The sequence below is a fragment of the Perna viridis genome, chromosome 1 (genome assembly GCF_037379345.1).
Source record: "Perna viridis isolate PV_CMFRI_1.1 ecotype Kerala chromosome 1, ASM3737934v1, whole genome shotgun sequence".
Taxonomy (NCBI): domain Eukaryota; kingdom Metazoa; phylum Mollusca; class Bivalvia; order Mytilida; family Mytilidae; genus Perna; species Perna viridis.
In genome coordinates, this window is record NC_142445.1 from 42,328,619 (window position 1) to 42,346,729 (window position 18,111).

The 18,111-nt window shown below is 31.9% G+C and overlaps 1 protein-coding gene across 1 annotated transcript in view; it reads right to left on the bottom strand.

The window, feature by feature from the left end:
- Window positions 1-2,702: 2,702 nt before the first annotated feature.
- LOC148628840 (uncharacterized) overlaps window positions 2,703-18,111 on the bottom strand; it is a 30,337-nt gene continuing 14,928 nt past the window's right edge. Inside the window, exons 2-14 of the mRNA XM_088595469.1 lie at window positions 17,883-18,024; window positions 16,147-16,214; window positions 14,740-14,820; window positions 13,102-13,281; window positions 12,695-12,801; window positions 10,856-10,964; window positions 10,059-10,332; window positions 9,298-9,362; window positions 8,580-8,654; window positions 8,150-8,308; window positions 7,083-7,180; window positions 6,461-6,572; window positions 2,703-5,950 (exon numbers count right to left, since the gene is read on the bottom strand). Of these exons, the coding sequence (XP_088451595.1) occupies window positions 5,745-5,950; window positions 6,461-6,572; window positions 7,083-7,180; window positions 8,150-8,308; window positions 8,580-8,654; window positions 9,298-9,362; window positions 10,059-10,332; window positions 10,856-10,964; window positions 12,695-12,801; window positions 13,102-13,281; window positions 14,740-14,820; window positions 16,147-16,214; window positions 17,883-18,024 (1,676 nt within the window). The 3' untranslated portion in view covers window positions 2,703-5,744. The remainder of the gene's footprint in view (window positions 5,951-6,460; window positions 6,573-7,082; window positions 7,181-8,149; window positions 8,309-8,579; window positions 8,655-9,297; window positions 9,363-10,058; window positions 10,333-10,855; window positions 10,965-12,694; window positions 12,802-13,101; window positions 13,282-14,739; window positions 14,821-16,146; window positions 16,215-17,882; window positions 18,025-18,111) is intronic.

Here is an 18,111-nt window from a genome sequence, read left to right on the forward strand (position 1 = left end):
TATTGATAGAACTTTTCGTATGCCGTTATCACAATTTCCATGATAAATCCATAGTCAAAGCAGATGATTCGTGTGCATCTGTGCAAAAATCCGAATTTACTCCAAGGTTTACCATTATGCTTTTATTTGTTTTGTCTTACAAATTTGTAAAATTGAATAAAACAGAGCTCAAATAATTTTTCAATAACTTCAACTTGTTACTTAATATGTATTACTTTAGTTACTTTATGTTCTTTGTTGTGTTTTGGCTGTTTTTCATACCTGGTCTTCGTCCCTGGATTACATTCTTTTAATTTCCTCTAGAATTTTGGTTCCCTTGATTACTCTTTCAATTCATTTTATAGCACTTTCTATTTTAAATGTGATGTTAGTTAAATACGTTCCGATGTTCTACGCTCTAATATTTTTGTTTACAACCGTTCTTTACATTTTCTTGATGTTGCCTGACTTATCTTATATTCATTAAACAGTACATTAGAACCCCTAGAAAAGGAATGATATAAATTATTCCTGAAACAGACAATTTATACGCACCCAGCCCACTTAAAAAAGACCGGTTCGTGACGCTGATTATCCGAGATCATTAGTGGTATAAGGAAGACAATACTGGTCCTGATTGATCTGAGATTCACAAGTGATATTATACATTGGCTATCTAATCAGCACTGGCAGCATAATAAAAAGATTGCAGATTCTGAAATATACCGGTCTGTATGATAATTACTGGCCACATCAGGATCCTTGATGGTTTTCTCCGGAAAATACTTCAGTATAAACCGTTTCCATCGGAAATACCTGTACCAAATCAGGACCATTGTGGTTATTTTTTTCAACTTTTCGGTTTTTAAACCATCTTTTTGACAATTGCCTAGATCTAATCAGTACGGTAATTTGGATTATTACCCCCTTTTTACATACATGGACACGTCTCTAATGGATGATGGGTCACTTAAAACTAACTAAATATTATTACACATCAGTGCGATTTGTATTGATGTACTAGTATATGTTCAGTGAAAGAAGCTCCGCCACGACTAAAGTCTTAAGATGTCATCTCAGAATATATTTCGAAAGTCAGCCAAAAGTATTGTTGGCCATAATGACAACCAAAATAATATCATTGGAATAATGTGGTATTAAACTGGTCTTGCAAACAATGCTTTATTTTCTCTCTTCTGTTTTTTATTTGCATTACACCATTCAGGAACATTAATGTAAATTGAATGTCAATTTAGTATCCATTAAGCCGGCCAAGTATGAAAAGGAGACTACGTATGTATTAACCGCAATTTGAAGATTTGGGAAAATACACAATATAGAAAGTAATTTTCGGCGTCTTCATTAGACATTGTTTAATATTCTACTTATAGACCCAAAGTAATTGCCAAATACTAGATTCATTGTCAAAATCGAAGTTTGACTCATGGTTAGTCGACATTGATACTTGATTATATGGCATATAATGGTGTTAAAAATGTACAACACTCCATTTGTATTGTAAATCACCCCAAATCACAGTTATTTATGCTTTAAATAACTCAATCACTTACTAGGAACAATTTAGAGACATCAATCATAGTCCAAAGACATTGCCAAAATGTAAACATAGGAAACATGGACGAACCACATAAATAATAAAGATAACTAAGACAAGCCAACAATAAAAAAAATGATAAAAAAAGAGAAAAACATCAGGTACTCTTGAAGGGTTAGCATATCCTGCTCCTACATCAGATAAGCCACATTGACAGTTAGTATCCAGTAAGCGTCAAATTAGGTTCAATAAGTACCGTATAACTTTAATAGCGTAGATAAATAAGGCTGAACATACCCCGTCTTAGAGACTAATTTGACAGTGTGCTGACTCTAAAGAAAAATCGGGTGTACAAATCATATGCACGACAGTAAGAACTTTGAAATGTATACAACGTAGGCTGGTGTGTTGGAATATTGCCATTTAAAAAAAAATCACGTTGTCATAAAGTTTCTATTTTCAAAAGTCCTGTGCCAAACTGTGTCACATAAATGTGTTTGTTTACGGCGATGTACATGCAAATTAATGAAATAAAATTAATAAAATACATTTTTTGATCAAAAAAATTAATTTGTTCTTAGAAAATACATGTATGAAGATGTTAGGACTAAGTTTTCCATGACATGGATGTAACTTCTCTTTTCAATCACAATCTCTCACTGTGATACTTAAAACTTTCCGAACAACATCCATGAATATGATATGAATATTTAGATATATTTAAAACATTTAGTTTTTGTTACAAAATGTCTGAGTGAGAGTATGTTTGATTAATTATTTATTTACTATTTTAAGTTTTCCGATTTATAAATCGTATTATGCATTCAAACAGAAGCAAAAAAGGTGAGAATACACTTCTCTTTAAAAAAAAAAGAATTTGTAAAAAGGAAGAAAACGTTTAATGAATTTAGATTTTGATCAAAGTTTGAAAATTATTGGGAAAGCGTGTAATTTGTGATTTTTATTTTATACTGCAGCTGGCCTCTTTCTTGGGAAGTATGTGGAATATACAGGAAACACCTCAAAGAGCATGGATTCTTAGTAATATTGTAATTGTTGAATAAATATTCATTCCTTTGTTAAAAATTCTTGATAAAAAAGAAGAAACACAATAATCGAGTTTCGTCTCTAAATCTCTACTACACTTGGCAAACATAACCAGATAATATTAATGAAAAATGTTTATTTTTTTTTCGTTCATAATCATAAATTCTTCACACTTACACATCTGCATGCATTCAACAATATAAACATTACCCACGTTTCGTTACAGACCATAATTATACAAATGCTTTGACACTTCGACCGTTTTCGCAATGTAAATCACAAAAACACACTTCATACTTCAAGACTAAAGTAATATATTAAAAGTTTTTTCCAATCAGAACTTCCTTTTCTTTGAAATATTGATGTTACAAAGATAATTTAGTAATTAAATTAATTGAATTGGTAAATTTCTTTCCTGATGGTACATCAAAAACACTAACCTGACTGGGTTCTATGGTAGTCTTTCGTTGAAGAAAATATTTCATTTCAACATATACACTCAAGCAAATATTACATACTTAAATCCAGCCATTCCTTACATATCCCTTTACTTACATATACACTTAAACTACAGTTGAATAATTGATTCTTAACGATCATATATTCAGTCATAATCTCAATAACATATAACATATTCATATTCACAAACATGAATCTACAGTACATATATGGAAATTATAAATTCAACACACAAATAAACAATACTTTGGAATTGGCTATAGTTGAATTGAAGATATGAAATTGAAAATAAACTAAAGTTGTAACCTTTTCAGAACTGTTTTGAATTATTATCTGTCATCAGTTTTGCTTGTGAAACATTATTGTGAAGTTGACAAAATGAGCTGTTTGTTTGCATTCGAATACTCCAATTGATAAAACTTTTGAATTTAAAATGCTTAAAGAAAAGACAAAGTATCCAACTCAGAAGTATGAAAATTGAAAAAAAAAACAAAACATGTCAGTATGTTGTTGATAATTACCTATCTAAATGTCAACGCAAAAAGATCGTTTGAACAACACTGCACAGTCAATTACAACAGTAGTTCACGCTGTTACAGGTTTACTACAACTCTCTTGTTGGTACATTTAGAATAATTAAGGTTGGTGCATTATTTCTTTCGGCTAATATGGGGACAATTTCACCACAAATTGAACTGCAGACAATCATGCATGTCTTACTTTTTAAGGCAGAGCATGCCTTTGATATGAGGAAGTTAAATTAATTTTATATTAAATTGAATTAAAAAAAACTGGCCTGACCTTTACTGTCCTGTGCTGCCAATTCTGCAGAAGACGACAAAATAATCAAACACATAAGATTCACTTGATTCGGTCCACTCATTTACAGTTTAAATCATCTATTGTGTATTGATTGCTATTGTCCCTCTATTGCCCAGCATGTCAATTTGAATAGAGTTCACCTTTTAATATATGGGGACATCTCAAAACATTATCTCAAATTATTTGGCACTCTGCAAAATTTATAAAAACAAACAGCACAGCAAAGTCAAGTTAAGATTTTAATACTTTAAAACAGAAAAGGAACTTCAATTTTGATAATCTATGTCAGCCATGATTAAAATCATTCCCAAGGGCACGGGTTTGTTTGTAGTCGGGGGGAAAATTGTGATGAAATAAGTCCCATATTCTTCAAAAGGTAAAATTAACCGAATCACAGCAACTGTCTTCTTGTTTTAGGGAAAATAATAATTGATACAGTAAGTAAAGCAAACCATCAAAAACGTATACAGCAAGTCAAGTCAAACACAGGCTTCTTGTTTTACAGTTATAACAGTCAATACCAAAACCGTTTTGTTACGAAGAATAAAGTCAGTTTTATCCGCTGTCTTCCAGGTACAAAACTTAATTTGATGTATAGAAAGTGAAGATAAACAAAAAGGTTTAGGTTGCTTTTGCAGTGAGTAAAGTAATTCCTTCAAAATGTACAGCCATTCCTGCAAAAAGTACAATCATTCGTACAAGTACTGTCATTTTCAACAGCTGTCCTTACAGTAAGCAAGTACGGTCAATCAAAACAGCTGTTTTAACAAAAGTACAGTATTTTTTGTTATTTTGTTATTTTTTAACAATTGTCTTTTCTTACTAACCAGACAAAGTAAACAATTGAAACGATCACTCACCAAATTACATTAGCTTGACTATACCTATTAAATTACCTGAGACGAAATTAAAATTGATTTCCATAATAAATCAAGAAATGAAAAATGAATAACATGAACTTTTTTTAATGAGCTTATGAAAAAAAGATGTAACATAACACATCATCGACAAAGGAATGAATGAATTCTTAATTCGCTTTAAATGCAATTGTCATCTCTAAAAAGATACTAAAATAATATCTTTATATAAAATTATTAGCAAAAAAACTAATTAATTTCCTTGAGAAACTACATTTTCAATGAAAAATTAACAAAAATTGTATGCCCTTTACGATTAAATTCTTTGTTAAGATTGAAAAAAAAGAATATGTCAAAAATTACGACACTCGTTCTTGGTTTCTCATTCATTTAAACTAATTGCATTTCGTTGTTAAGCATCGCGGTCATTCTAACAGCAATGGTATGTACAAAATAAAAAAAAAACAATCTCAAATAGCACCACAACGTGAAAACAAAAAACTATGGGACTATGAAAATGAATAAATAATATTATCACAGTACCTTTTGAAGGCGAAATGTCACTATAGGTGTATATCTAATGAGTTTAAAGTAACATGTGTTACACATTGTATGTAAATATATATATATACAGTGACATGGCAAGATGAACCCATGAAAATGGTCAACTTCAACCGGAATTCAAATGTCGAATATTTATGTTACATTCACTGGTAATTACTAATATCTGTTGTCAATAAATAAATATCATATACCATTCTAGCGGTTCTTTTTTTCTTACTCGACAGCATGTTTTACTCCCATGTGCATTAGCAACCATACTTTTTTTTCGTTTTTACCCCACAAACGTTGGTTTGTTTCAGTCATGACAATTGATAAAACATTTAAATGTTTGAAAGTCCTATGAAGTTCCACGCTTAAACTTTCATACATGAGATCATGTTGACTGACTGTTGCTCCGAACTGAATGAATGTTCCTGAAGTTTCATTTGTTCAAAGACATCTCATTCAGCTTCATATCGCCATCATCTATTTGTATACAGTAAAACAAACACAAACGTTAATAGCAGAGTGATACCACTATTTATTGTATGTTTCGAGGTACCGTTAGACCCTGCATCGATGATGACTGCACTGGCACCCGCAGGATCAGAATTACTAGACGAACCAATGTTCCTGTCTGATGTAATACCACTAGGAATAGCTGGGGGTAAGTATGTGCTACATTGATCTACAATTCAAAGCAAAATAATGTGTAACTCAGTGTAACATTGATTTCATTTCGATTTTTACGTTAGCTTATATTTTTATTTAGTATTGTGATTTGGTGTTTTAAAAGTATGAACCACGAAAATAATAATGCTAAATTGTCCGCCGTTGTGATACAAAACAGTTTGCGTTAGTGCATACAAGATGTCTTCATTGTTAAATCACAGTAGGCAGAACTAACATTGTAATATTGGAATGATTACACAGAAAACACAACACAAGCATTGTTTAACATTATGAATTACCACGTTTGTCCAAGAAATAATTGTCAAAAGAAACATGCTGTCTTAGTATTGCCAACGATCATGCCAAACATTTTTGTTAAATATAGGTAATGCAGTCTAAACTATGTCTGTAAAAATAATAAATTTGCCGATAAAACACCTTGTCAAGTATTTTTTTATTATTTGTTCTCCAGCAAATAGTTTTGCAAACGCAAAGCCATCATTTCATGAACATTTTAATGGCTTACCTGCTGGCTTCAACAAAGAATAATTAATTCTTCTGTTTGCAGTGGTAGATAACCTATTTCTACATAATTCATCTTCATGTACATCAATTCCATTAGATGTCTCACTGTAGACCTGAATCCCAAAATATACAGTAAATCTCAGGCATGTTCTAGCAGATGAAGTTTCTGTTTTCATATTGTTAACCGGGTGTGAGAATGTTAACAAACATCAGCTCATCAAGCACAGAACAATATTTTATACCTGATGAGTACAGGATAGTCAAATTTAAAATTTATAATCACTGCGTTAACTTCCTGTTTAAAAAGGTTTATCAATCATACTGCAGACAGTTACTTTTTAATAAAGTTTTTTTTTATTCAGCATTACATTATTTTGCGAAGGTTTCTTGCATTTTAGGGTTCAGAGGAACGTTGTATATAGTTATATTTAAGTAGTTTAGTTTCCGCTTATAGAATGGTTCTGTTTTAATAGGTTTAGGGACATCAAAGAGTAAGTCATATCAAAAAGTACATTTTAAGAAATAAAGCATTGACTGTGTAAGTATACATATATTGCTATCAATTATTTCATTCAAAGCAAAACATCGCTTTGATCCCAAGCTAATATGATTTATATTCGTACCAGACATTTTGCAGGATTTCTACTACTTCCAGGGTGATGAGCTATCACATAATTTGATCTACCTTCCTCCCAGCTAACTAAACACTGGTATATATCAACTGGAACACAAATATTATTACATAAGAAATACCATTTCAAAAACATATTTCAAAACTGCAAAATCATTTTATTAAAAAAAAGAATTTATGAAGACGTGTAACATCAAAACTGTCAAAACTATGTGTCATATTGCTGAAGGAAGGAAAGTTTCTAAAAGATTTATCTTATCTTCCCGTCAGCATCAGTTTTTAATTTTGCTAATTTTGAAAACATGCTTTTAATAAAGAATTTAAATGTTATACTAGACTAAACACTTTGTTGATAAGACAGTCTGTTTAACAGCACAGCATGCAATAACATGTCCTCAAATCCCTTAAACTAAATATTTCTTGATGCGTTGGAAAGAATGATATTGAAGATCTAAAGGTTTTTAGGTTCGTTGGGTATATATATATAAAGATAGGAAACTATTATGCAGTTCCCAACAAAGTAGTTCGCAGAGATAAGTCCTTTGTTATCAAAGAATAAATATTGTATGTATTAAGAATACCACATCCTCGTAACAGCAATCAATACGAATTTGACATTTGAATTACCGAGAGTCTGATTTCAGTCTAACAGGAAGTTCCATTTCGTGGAACTATTCGGGCATTCTGGGTTTACAGAAAGGTAATTCTGAATGAGTAATAAGCGTGAGACTGGTGGTGACCTGGGTGGCTTACATGAATCATTGGTAGTGAAAATACTGGTCGTTAACCAGTAACATCTAAAGATCTAAACTAGTTTCGGATTTAAGTTGTTTATACGACTATAAGTAATTAGCAAATCCAGATACTTATATTTCCGTTTCCGGTGTGCTAAAGAATTGGGTCTTTCTGGCTTTAGGTGACACATTTCTTGGAACAGCAAAAATGTTACTTCCTATGACTCACGAACACATCTCTTTTCTTCCTCAAATTTTTAAGATTGAACATTACAATGTTGTAGTACTTGAAACATTTATTTACTGGTTGTATCAAAATACCGACCTGATCTTCTATTGGTTCTTGGACAAAAGTGTTGGATTTCTATTTCGTCACTAACTCTACATCCGCTGTTGTATTGTCCTTGACACTCCGTTGCAATGTCATTGAATTTAAAAGATCCAGGCTGAGGACAAGATGTCGATCTAGTATGTCTTCGTTTTTCTAAAATGACATGATGTTGATGCTATAATATGTTGCAGTCTTATCAGCCTCTATAACCATGCATAATTCAAATGTAATCAAAACAAGGACCTTATCAGACTATTAAAGTTCTAAAGAATCATAAAATATGTATGAAAAAAAAACCAAACATATCTTCACTTCAACAAGAAAATCAATAGTCTTTTAGTCAACCTACTTACTCAGAGTATGAAGTCATAAAAAATTGTCCAAGAGAAAAAAAATGTCAACAGAATTATTTATCAAGACTTACGTATCAATAGAAAATTTAAACCGGGATTGAATCGTCCATCATGACAGACATTATATTCCTCTTCTAGAGCTTCTCCTAAAACCAAAAATATGAGCATTCAATACCATGGGAATCCAGATAACAATCTAGTAACACCTGTGTAAGTGCAACACAAATTGCAGTGATCCGGGGATTTTCCGTTCTCTAACGAGGCTCCGCCTATCTTGCATGGGAAAACTTTGCATTTGATTCATTATCTCATTTTGAGTAGTTCTCCAATTATTATGTCGGTCAAAAGCTCTATAGAACTTGTGTATATTATTATATATTTCATGCCAACTTTAAATAAAACTTATTCATTTATTGTTTAGTTATTTATTTAGTTGACCAGTGATAGGTCGAAACCAGATCACTGAAAGCAGCCACTGGGTGAGCAAACTGCACGAATAATCAATCATGGAATTTAGGAAACTGTTAGACACCAATGGATGAGACAGGACTGTTAACGGACTCTTTATTGTAATATACAAGACTTTTACGGGTTCTATAATCTCGACCCATCATTTCGCACAGCTAAAAATAGGAACTTTCTTCTCTCTTTAGTAAAAAAAAATTTTTCTAAAAGACAATCGACATTTTCCTTACAGGCTGTTATTTTCTACCCAGAACAAAAACGCAGTTTTAAGTACATAAAAGGAACGATGCCGTTGTTCTCATTGTAATAAAGTATCATATATACCTATTTGTAGTTCAACTACTTTACTGTGTCGCTTTGTCAGTCTCACACATCTGTATTTGGAGGTGCTGGAAGATGAATTGAATATATAAATATAAAATCATCATTTTTGCTAAATAAAGTTTCGTACCACCATTTATTCCATGAAGCAGATTGGTGTTCTTAGAGTCTTGATAAAACAAAAACATAATATTAATTAGTATTTTAATTACAATGATGGACTAAAAAAACGCTGAAGTGAGCATTTTTTATTTCAGTTGTTAAAACAAGATAAGTGAAGTTTGCATTCTAACAGACTCAGTAGCACATTTATTTCATCGTCTCGTATGGATACACGAATGTTACTGCTGAAAGATTAATACATTGCACATAAAATTGCGTATCATCTGGAATAATTATGTCCTATATTTTCATTGATACTATTTGTCAGGCGGGAGTCGCTTCAAATTTCTTTGGTACTATCACTGTGTTTAAATATCACATATCAATTTAAGGAGGTAGACCTATGGTAAGGGACATAACTCATGAAATAAGTGATATGTTTGCATCATATTCAATTTCACCAAAGCCTCTCTAGCTTTCGTTTAAAGCAAAATAAAATGAATCCAAGTTAATTAGATGCTTACTTAAGATTGTTGTAAAATTGTGAATACAAACGTTCAAATGATTTTAAAGAGTTGTGTGTCCCTTATCCTAGGTCTACCTCGTTAAAAAAAACATCGAAGTACATCAACGGTCAATAAACTTAAAGAAAACAAACCAACCAAGTATCATCAGTTGAGTGCACGACAAATTGCTCAAAGTCGGTGTCTCCTGAACTACCGGCCTGGTTAATACATCTCAGCATTAGCCATGTGTCAGAACTAAAGTTGTCTTCATCAAATATATTGTTTTCCTGAGCATGTGTATCTTTTATGCGGAACATTTGTGATTCAACCTCCAGTTCGTACTGTCCCGATAAGTCCCGCCATTTCTTGTGGTGAATGAAGAACTTTGAAAATGAACAATGTGGTAGTGGCCATCTGTAGTCGTAAGGATCTGTAAAAGAACATAATAATGTGGTATGAAAAATAAAGAATTATTCAAATCGTTTTGATGATTACATCAAACGACTTCGCACTTTAGATGTTATCAGGAGTTGGTTCAGAATGTGACAAATGATTAATATAGAAACAACAACAAAAACATTTTCGATATTTTCGCTGGGGTCAGAAAACCGCGAAAAATAGTACCCTCGAAATAGACTTTTAACACAATATAAAGTTAATCATTTTTTTTGAAGCGGCATAAATTGATACCCGAGAATATGTTCATTTGACAGAATCCGCCAAAAAATAGCAGACGCGAAAAATCATACGTTCACAACAAGTCTAGAAGCTTGGTTAAACGACCATAACTTGATGAAATTTAAAATTTCTATTAGTTTCAGATTAAATACCTATGAAATAGTGGAAATTTATACCTCCTGAAGTGAATCAGTTATTGTCCTTTAATCAAGGAAGACCAACTCTGTTCCCTGAAGTTAACTAACGTACTCGCTGTAAAAAAATCGAATAATTACCCTTATCCAATTTCATTGTAGAAACCCCGACGGTTGGACTCTGAAGCCCCTGACACGTGGCATCAGCTGATATCGACATATCTCCTGACATACTGAAGAAATTATGCATCTGAAAAACCATAATTAGAGTTAAATTACATCGAAAGTAAATTATAGAGCCTTGAGTAACTTCTATAACGTTTTGTTCAGTCAGAATAATTCGTCGACAAAACTGTAAATTTTCTTTTTAATGAAAAAGCTTGAGGGAACAACTCGGAAAAGCCTGTTATGGCTCTCCTTGAAACCGTGATAATGGCACACATTTTTTGGCTTCATGTGTCATAAAAAATAAGGTAATTATTGAAATCAAGCACTTGTAGACAGGAGACGATATTCTAATTTTAGACCATGAATGGTGTAGTGTCAATTTGATCTTTCTTGCATCAAATTACGTATCTTGAAATGAAATTTTCTCCAAAATGTATTATTAAATTAACTCCATTTCTTACTATAACATACTTCATCACATTATCAATTACTAACATAATCATTTCTGTGTGAAAGTCTTGTCTTTGATGACATCCCAGAAAAGGAAAAAACATTTAATTTGTGTTAACGTACGTAGGAAGAGAAATTGTAATAAATAAGGTTTGAATTTCTCTTTTTACCATAAGGTGATCAATTATATATAGTCTTAAAATAAATTTTCATATTTGCATTTTTCCTTTTTATGAAAATTTATAGTTTGAATCATCTTCCTAGATTTTGTCAAATTCTAAAATCCCCAAGTAAAAATAAAAAAACGGATATGGATGACTAAACATTCGAGAATGAAATGCTTTGGTTGCAATTTTTAATCCAATTCTAAAGCCTTACCCCTACTTAACATTCAGTTAGTATTCTATAAAGGAAAAAAAAACTAGTACAGGCAGTCTTTGTTTCTTGAAATTTGAACATTAATTTCATATTTTTGGGAGTAGACGAAATATCCCAAATGTTAATCCCCACTGACCATATATTTTTCTATTTGAAAAGAAAATTGTGTCAAAAATTTGATAATTTGACAGGGGAGAATAATACAAAGGTTTATCAATGAACCCTTCCAGCTTCCGAAACAACAAAGGGAGCGCATATTTTTCAAGAACGTATTTGAATAATGCTTTTGATGACTCCTGTTGTTAAAATTCGAAAACACTTTATATGATGCAAAAGAAGACTAAAGGCGTCCCTTAATGTCAGAGACTTGAATAGTGTCTCTAAAACAGGATTAATTTTAAAGATAGATGAGTATAAATCTTAACATTAGTGTTTATTGCACACTCGCTACTTTTATAAGCATTTCCCATGGTAAAAAAAAACTGACAAAATCATTTATGGATTATTTTGTTCCAATGATTTAGTCTAGACATTCGAAACAAGCGAACTGTTAGACAATGCATTAACAGTACTCTTTTCTTGTTTAAAGACTGAATGAATACATGTATAATTGTATGTCTAAACAACATGTTATTCAAACTGATATGGCAAGATTATATGATACCAATCATCTCTAGAAGATCAAAAACATTTACATTAAAAATTTGAAAGCGAAAATTTCATAATTCATACATGTACATAATTTAGTTCTAATTAGTGATTATATTATTTCCTCAAATTCAACATCATTACAAAAGTATTATCGATATAGAACAAAACCACAAAATTATATGTACTGGTACATGTATACTGGCAGACAGAAGATAAACGGTAAATAAGTTCAAACGCGTTGTTTTCCTGTGAATGAAAACAATAACTCGAAAACTACACGATGACAAATATATTGGTAAAAACAGATAGCTTATCATTTTAGACTGTACATACAAAACAGCGGTATTCTTGTTCACGGCTGTGAAGTTGTGGACTTCTGAACCTTCCGTATAGAAACTTTTCTCCATTCTCCCATGTAGCCAGGCACTGGAAATCTAATTCTGTAAGACAATAGTACAATATTACCTCAATGATTCTCAATACATTTAACAGAAACATAAATGCATAAAAGCGTGACTGAAAGAATGTTTTTGATATAATTACTGAAATTTATTGATCTATATGTGGTAAAATGATTTTGACAAAATATTTTTGTGATAAAAAGTCAGTTCATATAAATAGAGCTTAACAGAACCAGAATTGTCATTAACTATTTCATTCTCATTTCTAAAGCATATAATACAAGAACAGACTGCTAATTTTAAGCGAAAAAACACTTATCTGAAATATCAATTTAATACCTTTATCACTTGTTTCAGGCATTCCCGGACATTTCCGGTATACAAATTTAAATTTAGAATCATCAGCGCATGCTCTTATCTCCGACAAAGGAGACGAGCACTGCCTGTTGTGTGTCGTGCTGTTAGAATACTTAAAGGAATAATATCCTTGGAATGGACATGGTACTGGTTTGCTTGGAACTGAAACAGAAAACAGAACGAAATTAGTTATACTTCGGAGGTAATCCGCCTTCCATGTAATAGGCAGAGCTCAATTATTGTGCATGCATACATATACTCAATTATCTTGTAAATTCAAAAGCATGTGCGATTCATTTCAATGTATGCTTGGGGACAGTACTGTTACCGAGCCCATTGTGCGCATTACTCTATTAAAACAATGTTGCTGAGCCCATGGCGCGCAATTCACTTTTACTGAGCCCATGGCGCCATGCTCTATCAATGTACTGTTAATGATTCCATGCATTGTGGCCATATTCGTTTGACAATATATGGTAAGCATGGAGCTCGATGGGCAGAGAATCAGTGCAGTGATGAAGCATAACGCACCATAAGCTCAGTACAATGTATACTGTGAATGGCACAAGATAAGCTCACGATGTAGAATGCAGTGATAAAAACTCATTGCGCGTCCTTGCTCTATCAGAAATACAAAAACTTTCACTTATTAATTTATAGATAAACATTATATAAATCAGTTCAAAATAATTAAACAGCGCCTTTCCTTGTCATTGGCGCTCTTTATAGTCACTACATATAATAGGATACCGATTGAAAACACAATACACAATATGAGCATGGGCTAATAATTATCCCTTGAGGCAAAATATGAACATAAACTATAATTATCATTCTCAATTACAAAATGGATCTGTTTAATACCAGTTTGATGGCATCATTATCATCTGTAATATTGGCGATGAAAATAAGGATTTAAAGAATATCTGCCAACCAATTATATCCGTGAATGGAGCATGCTATGCATAATAATTTCTTGATAATCATTTTAGTTAAAACCGTCAAAATTCGGTTATAAGAGTGATAACAAATGACCAATATTGTAAGAGAGATTTATGAGGCTCGGTAAAACAATGTGTTTTTTTGTGTGTATAGACCCTTTTGTGCTAACTCTGAGATAGTCGATGAGCATGCTCAATGCACACTTCCGCAAGGAAAATTCTTTGTTCTACCAAGCCCTACCTCGAGGAAGTGTATATTTAGCATGCTCATCAAGATCTATTATTATTAATGTAAATAGATCGACTCATATCTATGAAGGGAAAAAATATTGCTAATTTTTGCAATGATTTATCAGTTAACAGATTTTATATATTAAAATTGTTATCTCTGGAAAACGTTATCAGAGTTTACAGTAATAATTTTGTTGATTTTGTTTTCTTTTACACTGAATATAAACAACATTAAGTTACGAATAAATGTCATTAGCAATAATTCGGTTGTGAGAAATTTGTAAAAAAAAGTGAGAAAAGGTATGCTGGAAACTATAGACCCCTATTACCTTAATTCTGGCTGAAAAAGAAAATTTAAGTTTAAAACGTTATGCATATTGAACTTTGAACTGTTTTCTGTAGTGCGTGTACCCACCTCCCCATCTGAGATCGACTACATTGTACAAACCTCTAACTATAGTATGCAATTGTGCTTCTCCGTGTATTCTGTTACATATTTTATCTATATCATTTTCTACAAAACAGTAACCTACAACAGAGAGAATATATAAAAACAGTAACCTACAACAGAGAGAATATATATATGTACCTAAGACGCAACTTCCATTTCGTTTTTAATTGTAATCCACTGAATTGAGCAAATCTAAATCAAGCATGTTAACCGTATAGCTGATTTTATCAAATAAAACATAACTTGATTTAGATTGAACATTACTTATTTCCAATAAAAAAAAACACAAAGTTCGAAAAATAATCAAAGATAGTGGTTCGTTACAGTCACATTATTCTAAGAGATCCCTGAGCGTGATGGACGGACAGACGGGCGGCATCGGAGCGTTTACTCGACCTGCATTCACCTTTAGCGACGCAGGTAAAACTCCGAACTCTTTCAAGGAATCATTTCACACTTGACATTGTGGTGCCTAGTGTAAGCGTCAGAATTCACTTCCACCACAATTTATCCAGAAAACTCATTTACATGTTTAAAGTCCTAATTTTGTACAAATCAGAGGCATTGAATCTAAGAAGTGAATTTGTAAATGAAATGACATCATCTTAGCAAGCCTAATTAGATCAAATACTACTTCTTGGTAAACTGACTCCAGGGAGAATATTGATCCGTAGGAATCACCGAAGGCATTGAATTAAATCACGCCTTGGATCGTGGGATTACTGTGTTTATGTGTCTTTTTGCTGTAGTATAGGTCACTGTTTGTTTCCTGACATACCATGCTGACGTATAATCATTTACGCATATGCTCAAAATACCATCGAGTGTTTGCTCAGGCCTCAAACTCATTGAAAGTGGAGCTCTCTCACCAAACAGTCAATAGACATTAATCTGCATTTTATAATTTGTAACATTCATTTCTATTATGTGACAAGAACGGCTGCTTGGCAATCCATTGAGACACTTTGTGCCTTTGCAATCAACGGTTTCAATGAAATATGGGAAGAAAAACGGCTTAAAGTACTTAAACTGTCGTCAAAATGAACAAAGAAGAAATATTATTAGCAAATATAGAAAATAACAAAGAACTTAAATTCTCTTGCAGAATTCTTCTACTTCAAAGGAAGAAAGAAATAGCACCGCTGTAAATATATCGATAAAAAATATCAGTTTTCTTTCCAATTTCTGCAAAAGGCCTGGAAGCTTTTGTCCGGACGGAATTTTTCGAATCAGGAAATTTAGTTTCAAATACTATTGGGCTAGATTTATTTTCTTATATTGTACACTCAGTAGAATCTGAAGGCCAATTTTAATTTATTTTCTAGGTAGTGGCGGCTAGGATTTTTTCTGTCCAAAATTTTTCAAAATCCACAGTACAAAAATGTAATGATTATTTTTACTTACTTTCTTTATACTGCAATATGTTTTCATGCCATAAAGTCATCACAACACACATATAACAATTTCTGTTTCTGAAAAAAGGCAACAAAAGCATTTCAAAATTGTATCTTGGACTCTGAGGCATCATAAAGTCTATTTTTGTCGAATTAAAACAAATATGGTAGCTATAATTCAAATTGCAAAATTGAGATCAATTCTATATAATAGTTAATATTTTTCCGAAGCAGGATTAGAAAAAAGGCTTAAGTATATCCATTTGTTCTACCTCGGGAGATATGCAACTTTCGTATCAAAAAGTCATTTTGCGTGTTTACTTGTTAGAGGGAAAGTTAATGTTCGCCTGATATTTTAGCAGTGACGCATGTGCACTTGTTCCAAAGTAAAAGACCAAATGTGTTTTCAGTAAAAATGCATGTGTGAAATGATAACTGGTTGAATTTAATGCACCCAGTTAAATAAAGGAATTTCTAGACTTTTTGTAAAGAAATTATGCTCTAAATTCCGAAATAATAGTGGTGTCTTTATTATTGCAAAACAATGCTTAAAATCACAATAATAAAAATTCGCTTTATATAATTTTCGACATTACCGATTCGGGATATTTGACTCAAAATCGCAAAAACGTATTCACATTTTTTACTTAAAAATCGCAATCGCAATAATGAATACATGCAATAATTTCTTACTTGATTAAGCGCCGTTACAGTATGACCTTTTTGTGATTAACCAAAACATTATATATACGAGCCTAAACATTAAAGTATAAAATTCTAATTTAGCGTTCATCAGTACTAGATCACCTCTTCGACAGATAAAAAAAATATATACAAATTTTCTATTATAATACATTATTTATTACAAAACGTTAATGATAACAGAAATAAATTTTAATTAATTAACAATCAAGTGAAAGACATAAACAATAAAATGTCAATAAACACTTTTGAACAAAGAAACTATCAAGGGTTGGTGAAGTCAATTGGACATCTATTTAATTAACTCCATACGGGACAAAGAGCCTGAAAATAGCTTCAGAATAAAAGTCGATCTGCTAAAACCTATATCATATTGATCTATAAAAAGCATGCATCGTTTATTAAAAACCAAATTAACTGTTGGATCAATGCTTTGTATTATGAAGCATGTGTTTGGTATATAAACAGCTGCATGGCCTCAGTCTTTATGGCCAAAACCATAGTCCTATATTTTTGTTTCATTTGACGGTTTAATTTGTTCCTCTGACAATAAACCTGCATGATTATCGGTAGAAAACTCTAATAGTACATAAACACAGTAATATTGATAATACAGAACAAAGGGAGAAGTCGACTTAGTCAAAGCATACCTCGTTTAATGTTATTTTATTCATAACATACAGAAAAAAAAATTGACGCCCCACAAATTTTCAGTAAACAAGTACTATTCAGACACACGAATGCATGTAAATGTTGTCTTTATCACCAAAGTGAATTTTAATGCCGTGTAAATATTGAACTTATATTCTCTAGTTTTAGTATATTTCTGTGGGAATTGCACATGTACTGTTATTTCAAATTGAAAGCCAATAGCTTTATGTAGATAAAATATCGCTAAAAAATGTCAACAATTGGTATATTCTAAATCTAGTCGTTTTTTTTTCTGAACAATGGAAGTAGATTATGGGGTATTTTATAGTTCAATTACGAATGTACTACAATTTAACCAGAAAGTTTTAACAGACAACTAGACATGATCCGTACCTATTATACAAGAGGTATTTATTGTCTTCTTTCTGAGCACATGTTCCTTTCCTTGTTATTTCGTTGTGGGAAATTTCTAACTCGCCGTATCGACTCTGATACCAACGCCCTCTCATACCATTGGGAAATACACACGCCGTCACTGCAATAGAAAATGATATAATTGGTGTTTTATCATGAATCATGCATTGGAGTTCTACAGATGTAGTATGTCTGATAGAAAAAATAT